This window comes from Oratosquilla oratoria, chromosome 17 (assembly GCF_046742065.1).
Source record: "Oratosquilla oratoria isolate Oo_2021 chromosome 17, ASM4674206v1, whole genome shotgun sequence".
NCBI lineage: Eukaryota > Metazoa > Arthropoda > Malacostraca > Stomatopoda > Squillidae > Oratosquilla > Oratosquilla oratoria.
The window spans coordinates 11,416,311-11,428,810 of NC_134793.1; the positions used below are offsets into that span (position 1 = coordinate 11,416,311).

General features: G+C 43.7%; 1 protein-coding gene across 1 annotated transcript in view; it reads left to right on the forward strand.

Annotated features, from left to right (window-relative positions):
- LOC143034149 (uncharacterized) overlaps window positions 1–9,816 on the forward strand; it is a 44,934-nt gene extending 35,118 nt beyond the window's left edge. The window contains exons 8-13 of the mRNA XM_076200094.1: window positions 2,955–3,052; window positions 3,522–3,690; window positions 4,378–4,455; window positions 6,437–6,556; window positions 6,824–6,978; window positions 8,398–9,816. Coding sequence (XP_076056209.1) covers window positions 2,955–3,052; window positions 3,522–3,690; window positions 4,378–4,455; window positions 6,437–6,556; window positions 6,824–6,978; window positions 8,398–8,486 — 709 coding nt within the window. The 3' untranslated portion in view covers window positions 8,487–9,816. The remainder of the gene's footprint in view (window positions 1–2,954; window positions 3,053–3,521; window positions 3,691–4,377; window positions 4,456–6,436; window positions 6,557–6,823; window positions 6,979–8,397) is intronic.
- Window positions 9,817–12,500: the final 2,684 nt, after the last annotated feature.

Genomic DNA, 12,500 nt, shown 5'->3' on the forward strand with positions numbered 1-12,500 from the left:
CTCCCACTCTCTCCCCTCAACTCCCACTCTCTCCCCTCAACTCCCACTCTCTCCCCTCAACTCCCACTCTCTCCCCTCAACTCCCACTCTCTCCCCTCAACTCCCACTCTCTCCCCTCAACTCCCACTCTCTCCCCTCACCCCACCTGTATCCCCCCTCCCACTCTCTCCCCTCAACTCCCACTCTCTCTCCCTCCCCTCCCACTCTCTCCCCTCAACTCCCACTCTCTCTCCCTCCCCTCCCACTCTATCCCCTTCCCTCAACTCCCACTCTATCCCCCCTACCCACTCACTCTCACATCTTAACTCCCACTCTCTCCTCTCCCACTCTATCCCCTTCCCTCCCTCTCTCTCCCCTCAACTCCCACTCTATCCCCTCACGTGCCACTCTCTCCCCTCAACTCCCACTCTATCCCCTCCTCTCCCTCTATCCCCTCCTCTCCCTCTCTCCCCTCAACTCCCACTCTCTCCCCTCCCCTCCCACTCTCTCCCCTCCCCTCCCACTCTCTCCCCTCCCCTCCCACTCTCTCCCCTCCCCTCCCACTCTATCCCTTCCCCTCCCACTCTATCCCCTCACCTCCCACTCTATCCCCTCACCTCCCACTCTATCCCCTCACCTCCCACTCTCTCCCATCTCCTCCCCCTCTCTCCCCTCCCACTCTCTCCTCTCCCCTTTCACTCTCCCCTCCCCCCTTTCACTCTCCCCTCCCACTCCCTCTCCTATCCTCCCACAACCTCCCCTCCCTTCCCACTCCTCCCTCTCCCCTCTCCTCCTCCTCTCTCCCCTCTCCTCCCCCTCTCCTCCCCCTCTCTCCCCTCTCCTCTCCTCTAGCCTCTCCTCACCCTCTCTCCCCTCTCCCTCTCTCCCCTCCCCTCCCCTCTCTCCTCTCTCCTCCCCCTCTCTCGCTTCTACTCCCACTCTCTCCCCTCTCTCTTCCCTCTCTCCCCTCTCCTCTCTCCTCCCACTCTCTCCCCTCCCCTTTCTCCCCTCTCCTCTCTTCCCCCTCTCTCCCCTCTCCTCTCCTCTAGCCTCTCCTCCCCCTCTCTCCCCTCCCCCTCTCTCCCCTCCCCTCCCCTCTCTCCTCTCTCCTCCCCCTCTCTCGCTTCTACTCCCACTCTCTCCCCTCTCCTCCCCCTCTCTCTTCCCTCTCTCCCCTCTCCTCTCTCCTCCCACTCTCTCCCCTCCCCTTTCTCCCCTCTCCTCTCTTCCCTCTCTCTCCTCTCTCCTCCCACTCTCTCCTCTCTCCTCCCACTCTCTCCTCTCTCCTCCCACTCTCTCCTTTCTCCTCCCACTCTCTCCTCTCTCCTCCCACTCTCTCACCTTTCTCCCCTCTCTCGTCTCTCTGCCCTCCCCCTCTTTCTTATCTCCTCTCCCTCTCTCCCCTCTCTCCCCTCTCTCCCCTCTCCTCCCCCTCTCTTCCCTCTCTCTCCCCTCCCCCTCTCTCCCTTCTCCTCCCACTCTCTCCTCTCCCCTCTCTCGCCTCTCCTCCCCCTCTCTTCCCTCTATCTGTTCTCCCCTCCCCCTCTCTCCCCTCTCCTCCCACTCTCTCCCCTCTCCTCCCACTCTCTCCCCTCCCCTTCTCTCCCATCTCCTCCCCCTGTCTCCCCTCTCTCCCCTCTCCTTCCCCTCTCTCGCCTCTCCTCCCCTCTCTCCCCTTTCCTCCCCCTCTCTCCCCTCTCCTCCCCCTCTCTCCCCTCTCCTCCACCTCTCTCCCCTCTCCTCCCCCTCTCTTCCTACTCTCTCCCCTCCCCCCTCTCCCCTCCCCTCTCTCCCCTCTCCTCCTCCTCTCTCGTCTCTCCTACCCTCTTTTCCTTCTCCTCCCCTCTCTCCCTTCTCCTCCCCTCTCTCTTCCTCTCTTCCATCTATTCCCTCTCTCCCCTCTCCCCCTATCTCCTCTCTCCTCTCTCCTCCCACTCTCTCCTCTCCCCTCCCCTCCCTTTCTCCCCTCTCTTCTCTTCCCTCTCTCTCCTCCCACTCTCTCCCCTCCCCTTTCTCCCCTCTCTCGCCTCTCTGCCCTCCCCCTCTTTCTTATCTCCTCCCCCTCTCTTACCTCTCTCTCCCCTCCCCTCTCCTACCCCTCTCTCCCTTCTTCTCCCACTCTCTCCCCTCTCCAACTCTCTCCCATCTCCTCCTCCTCTCCTCCCACTCTGTCCATTCCGCTCCTCCCTCTTCTCCCGTCTGACTCTCCTCCTCCCCGTGTCCTCCTCTTCACTCTTCTTCGACCTCATCCTCATCCCCCTCTTCTTCCTTCTCCTTCTCAATCCTCCTCTTCTTCGTCCTTCTATTAAACTTCCATATTTTCCCCCCTTCATCCTCACTCCTCCTCTTCCTCCTCCTCCCCTTCCTTCTCCCCTTTGCCCTAGTCATCTTCCTCATCCTCTCTTCCTTCTCCTCTCCCTCCACTTCTTCCTCCTGTGCCTCCTCCACCTCCCCTCCTTCTTTTCATCCTCCACATATTACCCTCCCCTTCCTCGTCTTCATTTTTTTTTCTACCTCCTCTTCGTCATTCTCCCACTTCTTGTCATTTTCCTCGTCCTTACCTCCTGCCCCTCCTCCTCCTCTTCCTCTTCTACCTCCTCCTCCTCCTCTTCTACCTCCTCCCCCTCCTCTTCCTCCGGAAACAGCCTGAAGGGGTTATCACACTGGGTTTCCACGGGCTTCACCAGCGCCGACTGTTGAGTGTTCGTTTTGAGTGAAAACGACTTCGGTTACAATATTTGAATTTTGAAATATCAAAACGTCTTTCCGTCACATATATATATATATTATGTATATATATATAGCAAATTTAAATGGTGAACTAAGAGGTTGTAAATCTACACGAATGTTAGAGAAGTTTAGATTTCTGCAAGTAATGTCTTATACTAGTTATTCAAATGGAGGTTGGGGGTACAAGGGTGTTGGAGGAAAAATAGCCCAGTGTGATAACCCCCCTTGCGTTTTGCCTCCTTTAGGATAAACAGCAGCAACGACAGCGCCACCGAGGTCCAGATCTCCTGTGGCTACGATCGCACTTGGACCACTCTACCCGACGGCGTCTCCTGTGTCAAGGGTAAGTCACCCTCGACGTGTGCAACGCCTCCATTTCGAGGTCGGCCTCGAAGTCAGCCTCGAGGACGATATCGAGGCTGCTCGCGAGGACTTGTCTTGAAATTGGTCTCGAGGTCACTCTCGGGACGACCTTGACGTTAGCCTCTAAGTCGTCCTCGAGGTGAGTTTCGAGGTCACTCCCGAGGACGACCTCGACAATGACCTCGAGGCTGTTCGCGAGGACTTACTTTGACAATGGCCCTAAGGTCACTCTCGGGACGACCTCTCGACCTCGAAGTGGGTCTCGAGAGCACCTGTTTGTAAAATTTACATTTTAGTTGCTTTCATAATATTTCTTTCTTTATTTCTTTATTCATATATTAAGAACGAACGAGTCTTCATTATCATTATTATTATTATTACTATTGCTATTATTATTATTATTTCTTCTTCACGTTGTTCTTCTTTTTCTTCTTCGTCGCCTTCTTCAGATGAAGACACCTCCGGGGGGAGTGTGGACGTGCGGGCCGGAGGATCCTGGTCTCCAACCGACTGCGACTTGAGCAAGGTCCCAACCATCAACCTGGGCTTCAACGACCACGACGGCACCACCAACGCCGACGGCACCGTCATCACCTACAAGTGCAAGAAGGGCATCCAGTGAGGAGACAAACTCTCTCTCTCTCTCTCTCTCTCTCTCTCTCTCTCTCTCTTGTTTCTCCACCACAGTCACCACCACCAACCCCATCATCTCCACCACCACTATCATTACCACCGCCACCATAACTACCACCACTTCCACCACCTCTCCTTCCTCCATCCCATTGTTCCTATAACACGTTCAATTACCTCCTCTCTCTCTCTCTCTCTCTCTCTCTCTCTCTCTCTCTCTCTCACACACACACACACACACACACACTCACTCTGTGTGTGTGTGCGTGTCTCCCCCTCTATCTTTCTCTGCCTCTCCTCTCTATCTGTGTGTGTATGTGTGTGTGTCTGTCCCTCTATCTATCTATCTCTGTTTCTCCCCTCTATCTCTCTCTTTCCCTCTCGCTCTCTCTACATACATATATACTTAATCAGTACAGTACAGGCTGATTACACTAATTTGAGACTCCGTTGGTAAGCAGAGGAGCCACTCCTTGACGCTAACAACCACTCCACATTGCACTTCACATTGTCATAACCCAAGGGTCCTGCAGTGGGCTCAGCACACAATATAAACAAACGCCAATAATTGTTATAATAGTAATGATAATAGTGTTGGTAGTAGTAGTTACTAACAGTAGTGAAACAAAAAAGGATTATATTAACGACAATTATTTGATCTCCTTCTTGTCCCAGCCCCTCCATCAGCTCTCACCAGGCGGAGGTCACATGCGAGTCTGGCGTGTGGAGCGACATGTTGCCCAAGCCTCTCATGTGAGTTCCTCTATCTTCTTCGGGAGTCGCTTCTCTCCTACATATATACCACCTAACATGACCTAGCATTTCGATTTGACAGATTTCATAAACCCTGATAATACCTCCCAAGGTAGATAGACAGATAAATGAATAAATAAATAATTGCCGTACACAATTTGTCTGTAATAAAACAAGTTTGGTCGACTGATTCCTTTCAATGATATATATGCAAATACTTGGGAATAATTGTCATGTATAAGATAAGGTCTTGATAATAAAAAAAAAATCCCAACAATGGAGGTAAAACATCTCCAAGTAATTGATGAATAAACATTTGTCTCTTTCACACCCACACATCCACAGTGACCTCTCACAAAGGATTACAAAGGAGGATCATGCCAACAGTAGACCATTTGGTCTATAAAATGTATATATGATAATGATAAACAAATCAATAAAAACTATAATAATATAAATGATAATAGATCAAATAAGTTGATGAATAAATAGCTAATAAACAAACAGGCAAATAGGAAATAATAGATTGACAGATAAATAGTAATAAGTGATAATCAAGGAAACAATAAACAAACACAAATGATACTAAATAATATAAAATAAATGGCAGGCATATACAGCATCTTCCTTGGGTGTAAATCTAGACCGGTGGTTCCCAAACTATCTTACCTGACGCCCCCTTTTTGCTTCCAGTAGGCCCGCACGCCCCTATTCCCCCTTTTGTTCATGTGAAATGATTCTTGCATTTATTTCTTAGCATTGTTCAGGAAAACAGACTTCGGTTTGTATTAAATTTTAATAATGAAAGCCACTCAGACAAATGATAGTACATTCCAGAGACATTTTTCTAAGTAACTAGAAACGAAACATTTGGTTCACAGGGAGCGAAAAAAAAAAATTGAACAATAGCAAATTGTGGTTGGTATCGGTGACGTGTCCAAAACGTGTAAGGAGAACTAGCTTAATAGAAAACGGGTTGGAATGACTGCTATAATTATACTTTGCATGTATGTAATGACAGATATTTGTTCTTTGAATGATTTTATTATTCTAATTAAACAAATGTTTTTGAGCAGATGACTTCACGCCTCCCTACGATAGCGCGCCCCCTAGTTTGGGAACCACTGATCTAGACGAATCTTAAAGCTTCGAACTGAACTACATTGCACTGCCTCTGCAATAAGTTTGTTCCATTCATTAACTACTCGGTTGGCGAAGTTGTTTCTACCCACTTCCAAATTAAATCAGTTTGAGACCATTATTTCTTGTCGGATTCTTATTCAATGTGTCAATTCCCTTGTCAATTCCCTTTAGTATCGTAAAGACCTATATCAAGTCACCTGAATCTACGTTTTTTAGGGAAAATCTATTCATATGTTTTAGTCTATTTCCGTATGATTTATTTTTTATATTTGGAATCAGTTTTGTGGCTTGCCGTTGTACTTTTTTCCAATCTGTCAATGTCTTTAATGAGATTCGGTGACCATACGGAAACAGCATATTTCAAATGTGGACGAACTAATGAGAAATGGACTTTTGAAGTCAAAAGCTCACGCAATCAGTCCTAGAATTTTATTTGCTTTCTCAGAGGCAGATATACACTATTTAGGTGATTTGAGATTGTTACTGATAATTAAGCCGAGATCCTTTTTGCTATCCACTTTGGTTAATGAATTTCCAAATAACTTGTAATCGTACTTACTGTTATTTTTGCTTATGTGATTTAAATCGCTTATACAGATCACAATATTTAAACATTTCAAGCTAGAGCAAACGCCTGCACTTTAATAGATTTCCAAATAACTTTTAATCGTACATACTGTTATTTTTACTTATGTGATTTGAATCACTTATACAGATCACAATATTCAAACATTTCAATCTGGAGGAAACACCTGCACTTAGTTTATAAATATTAAAGTTAGTGCCACAGTGTACTCGTTTTCTTTGATAGAAATTTTGCGTTCTCTATGATTAACAGCTGTTCCATGTCGACTTGTGCCTATCCACCACATGTCCCTGACTTAGGCACTTCGGATTGGGATCACGAGTCTTTTCTTGAGAACACGACCATTATCTACGGCTGCTTGGAGGGAAACATGTAAGTAATATATCTATTTAATTTAATTTCTAAGAGTATGTCGACAGTATACACGGTAATATGGCTTATACTTTAGAGTATAATATTTCTAATCAATATAATGATAATTTCTGAAAGTGTTTGTGTCAATGTACATAAATATGTATGTAATGGATTTCCCCCGAGGAAGTCGTGACCCATCCATTAATCCAAAGGAAAAGCGAGGTAGTTTGGTACAAGAGTAACCGTGACCTCTGACCTCTTATTGACCTGTGATTGATCTGGCAGCTTGAGCAACGGCAAGACTGAGGAGGAAGTGACGTGCGTGGCTGGGAAGTGGTCGAGGAAACCTTTGGGGCTGACCTGCCAGCCCGACGGCCCCAAGAAGGAACCGGTGCAGAATCAGAACCTTTTTGTGATGGTCACCATTCCTGCAGCAGGAGGTGAGAGGGGGGCGGGGGTGGGGTGGCGAAGAACTTTATAAATTTAGTTCATTCATAATCAAATTAAATGAAGTGTATGCTTCATCTCTGTCTCCATATTCAAAATATCGTCCTTTCTCAATACTAAGGAGAGGTAGTTATGGAAGGGGAGGGAGGGAGGGGAAGGGGGAGTGACGTGGCGGGAGGTAAGGAGGAGGAGGACAGTCAGAAGTGGAACTCAAGGACGTTGGGTCTGGTACACACTCGGGGACAGTGTGCGTAACGGATTTTCTGTTCGTGACGTCATGTCGCACAGTTATTTTTCTCCGTGAATTTAAATTAATTGCATCTTAAACATATATCGATGTTTTTCTTAATATCTGTAATTTGTTATATATATTTTTTCAAATATTTATATTTGAATACTTTTTCAATTTGTTGATAAGATTCGTTAATTTGAATTGCGTGACTTTCTCCTGGTAACTGTTGATCTATAGCAAATTTAAGTCACTAAATAAAATCCTCTTTGTACATATAATTGAACATACGTAAACAATATTTTTAACGTCCCATGCATTGCATTAGATTGCATTTTATCTGAATATTAATATTGTGTATATTTACACACAACACACACACACACATACACATACACAGATATATATATAGATATATATATATATATATATATACATATATATACATATATATATATAATATATATATATATATGTATGTATATATACATGCTGATATTGTGAGACCGACTTGGCTAGCAATTTAAGAGGTCCTGAGTTCGGTTCCCGCCCAGGACTAAAACCAATTACAGCACTGCAGGTCGCCACATGATCGTCAGCCCGGAATTTAGAATAAACCGTTAGATATACAAATAATCAAATCAATAGACAAGCACATAAAGAGATAAATAAATAATAAATACATAAATTAAATACAGGAACAATCATATATCCGTTACAAGGGGTTTTACATACCAAACATATAAAAATTGGAAATATATCACTATTTGGGGTAGAGTTAAAAAATAACTAAGAGATAATAATAATGATAATACGATATATTAAAGAATTTGATCTATACACGTAAAGCGCATCTATGTAAGCACATACAGGCGTTGTGTATGTGTGTGTGCTTGGTCGTGTTTATTCTAGTGTATACATGCATCATCTTGCTGACATCGCGATTTCTCCTTCCCCGCTGCCTGCTGACACGCCTGCTGTCGCTGGACCTGCTGCCCTCTGCTGTCGACCTATTCATGCTACTTTACGTCGTTGTCGTCGTCGTCGTCGTCGTCGTCGTCGTCACTCTGCATCATGTTTTGTCTCTTTATGCGTCTATATCTATCTCTATCTATATATCTGTATATATGTTTATCTGTCTATATATACATATTTATCTATCTATATATCTTGCGATTGGTAGGACTAATATTGTTCATTTTATGTTGTCTTTGCGTGACCCGAACAGACTCCCCACTCTGCAACATTTGCAGCGCTAAAGAAGCTCCATAAATATGAAACAAATAAAACTAAACTATACCGCCTTCACATATTTTATTCTGGTTGACGTCAGGTGATTTCATTCAATTCAGATACAGGGTGGTGGACATGTTTGCAATCCATGGTGAAAGGGTGGCATGGATCAGAGCGGCTTCAATCTATCTGGGAGTGAGGCAAGATGGCGAGGACAGGGTAGACACAATAATGCAAAAGAGAATGGTTTATTCTTTCGTTGCACATTATTTTTTTTTATTTATTTATATATACATATTCATTTATATATAGTTATTTATCTATCATTAATAGAATCACCTCGCGCGTACACGCACACATACACACGTACTTTTACCTGCTCCAAGGTCGAGAAAAAGGTAAGGGATGAGGCAGGGTCGCGTGTGGTTTCGTATAAAACAATAAGAAGTCACCATGCAAACAAATGGATAATAAAACAAATATCGGTTATGATCTATGGCGCGACAATAAATCCGTGATGATATGCAACAATAATAAATGTGATGTTGTCATAGATATGACACAATAGGACTACTTCATCAAGGAAAGAGAGGAGATGGAAACAGATCTGATTCCCTATCTGACGCGACTTGACGTCACTGTTGCCAAGCCGTCGCGATCAGCCATCCTCTCGCCTCGCCCGATCTTACATAAGGACAAGGCCACCCGTCGACAGTAGCGAACTGGTCATTCTACCATCGCCTCTTGTTTCTGCATGTCAGAGAGGTAGTCCACTTCACTCTACTGCAATAGAATCGGCGGTTCTAAGATTTGATGACAAAGATGTTGCATGAGGAGTTTGGGGCCAATGAATGACTACTTCATAACAGATGGAAGCGACATGACGTCATGGAATCTCCTGGTTTGGCGCGATCCGATTGTCTCATTCTAGTGGTAAACATTTTTGAGTTAAATATATTTGTGTAAAATTGGATGGGAACAGGAACTAGAAATGTAGGTGAAAGCAGTGAGGAAAACCACACAAGCAAGAAATAGGGATATTCATGTTAACACGGTCAGAATTGCTCAGTCGCCATATTATCTTTGAGTAGTTTGGCAACAACTTGCAAATATCAAAAACCCAAATAGCCTGTCATCGAATAAATTTTCTTACTGGAAATCCAAAAGATTATAAAACAGATATGCGAGTAATCGTTCCCAAACTTGGAAATACATGGTCCTCGGCTTTTTTATACAATTGGAAATTATTATATCAAACCTAAACAGGAAAGTTTACTGTATGGAATTATATAGGGTTACCCCACATATAGATATGACGCCATCAAAACAATAAGATAACCCCATCTGCTGAATAAGAGAATATAGCGAGTGCAGGAATACAATATCTAAAGGAATATGTATGTATGTATATATATATATATATATGTATATATATATATATATAATATATATATATATATAATATATATATATATATATATATATATATATATATATATATATATATATATATATATATATATTACAGATGGCACTGCATTGCTTTAGCCAATGTCTAGATCCTTAGAAAATGAAGTCAACATCTCGAGTGTTGCCAACGCCAAAACCTTTATTTCCAATATTTGTCACTTTCAGCGGGTAAAAATGTCGAAAGACCGTAATAAAATCTACTGGCAACAGCCTGAATAGAAAGGGGCTGTTATTGAATGTATCCACTTTTGATCGTTACCAGAATAAAAAAAAATATGTATATAATAAAAAAAAAATGGCTGGCAACGAAGGACGTGGTGCTGACCGGCAGTGAGATAGGTAGGCAGTTGATATTGCGAACATAAGAAAGAAGAAGGCTGCAGGAGACCATAAGCCCTACACTAGGCAGTTGCATGTCTATTACCACCTACTAAGTCTATTCCATTCGTTAACCACTCTGTTGGCAAACCAGTTCTTGCTTATTCCCTTCTTTAGATATAAATTTAACCCATTTTAATTCATAACTGCATCACTTGTTAAAGCCCTTAATCCACTTGAACACCTCTATTTGATCACCCCGCACTCTGCGTCTTTCCAGAGTGTAGTGACTCTGTGAAGTATTTTACATATTTTATTATGTTGAATTCATTAAACTACACGGTGAAGATGATTTGTGCAGCCGTTATGGTATGGTTTTTAGTAACACCCGTACGGATCAGAGTTACGTAGCATCCTGAAGAATAGAAGCGCTTGTTATCACCGATGAAATAATAACTTAAAAAATAATGATAATAAAATTAAAACAATCCACCCTCCCTCGCCTACTCACATTCCCCGCTCCTCTTCCTCCTCCTCCACCTCCCCCACTCCCACCTGCTCCCACACACACTCCCTCTTCTCTCCTCACCCTGTTCTCCCTCATGTGTTCACCCTTTTAGTCCACTGCAGGACCACCGACCTAACCCTTGGGAAAACTATACAACCTGACCATGGGGTTCAGGTTGTGGTTTGTTATTGGAAGAACACAGTATGATAACAAATAACCTAATTGTTCACAATAAGGTGAACACGGAAACTGACCCGTAACTCGATCTTACTGGATCAGTAATGGAAGGAAGGGGAATCTGACAGTTTGTCATTTCTTCCCTCCCTCCCTCCCTCCCTCCCTCCCTCCCTCCCTTTTCCTCCCTTTCCCTCCCTCCCTCCCTCCCTCCCTTTCCCTTCCTCCCTCCTCTTCCTCTTCTCTCCCTGGCGATTTTCCTCATTTCGTATCTTCTTATCCACCACTAAACGTCCTCCATATTCCCCTCCCTCCCTCCTTTCCCTCCCTCCATCTTTCCCTCCGGGTGGGCGCGCCCACAGACACAAACAAGAGACCTTCAGACACATGAATGTTCCGCGTCTACGTGTATGCAAATGTACACATGCACACACATACACACACAAAACACCCCTCCCCCCTCCTCCGCTTAATGAAATCGCCCTAGAGGTAAAGAGAATAAAATATATAAAGGTTGGCGGTGACAATTTTATTCTATTATATTTGATTCTATTTTCATTTAATTTTTCATTGTTATTTCCTTCTTTTTTTTTTCTTACCGAGGCAGTTGAATAGCCATTTTTTTATTTCCAAATTTCGCTCTTTTTCTCTCTCTGGGTTTGAATTTTGACTTCTACTGCGTATTTTTTTTTTTTTTTTTTTTTTTATTTTTTTTTTTTTTTTTTTTTTTTTTTTTTTTTTTTTTTTTTTTTTTTTTTTTTTTTTTTTTTTTTAGCGAATATCTGTATTTCCATTTGAACCTTTGTTGGGGCTGAGCCTTAGTAAAGATAGACTAAGGCTTTAAGACGTCATACAGATTACACAGTATGACGTCACTCGTTACGTCACATGTTATGACGTAACTCTACGTCACATATTACGCCACACTCATGTGTACCGACGTCACACTATGCCCAAGCCCTCAATGGAGGCTCGGGGCGACCATAGGTCTCCCACCGAACGTGCTCGAATGAGGGTCTTGGTTGGGCTTCTCTTGTGGGGTTATCACACTGGGCTATTTTTCCTCCAACACCCGAATTATCGGCGGTACCGTCCACCTCCAGCACTTTTCCCGCCGTGGATACACGATGACAAAATATGCTGGAGGTAAATTTGTTTTCCTCCAGCATATCAGCTTCCTTCCCGAAAGCTGCGGGCTGCAAATCTGCTCCAACAGTCGGAGATAGAATAGCCCAGTGTGACAACACCTACAGAGGTTGATACTTTTATTATCATTAATATTATTTTTATTAATATTATTATCTGTTGTTATTATTATGATTAATGTTATAATTATTGTTATTATTATTGTTATTATTATTATTATTATTATTATTATTATTATTTAAGTTCAATTCTCACGCACTCGTGAGAACATCCAGTGAGTCTCAAGAGGAGAAACTATGAATCTCACGTCAATTATGATCTCACAGCATACAGGGTGTATCTCACAATACCCCTCCTTGTTAATGTGATGTACATGTGGATACCAATGGCCTTTTCCTCCTTCGCAGAGGGTAGCCGAATCAATGGCAAGAGCAGAC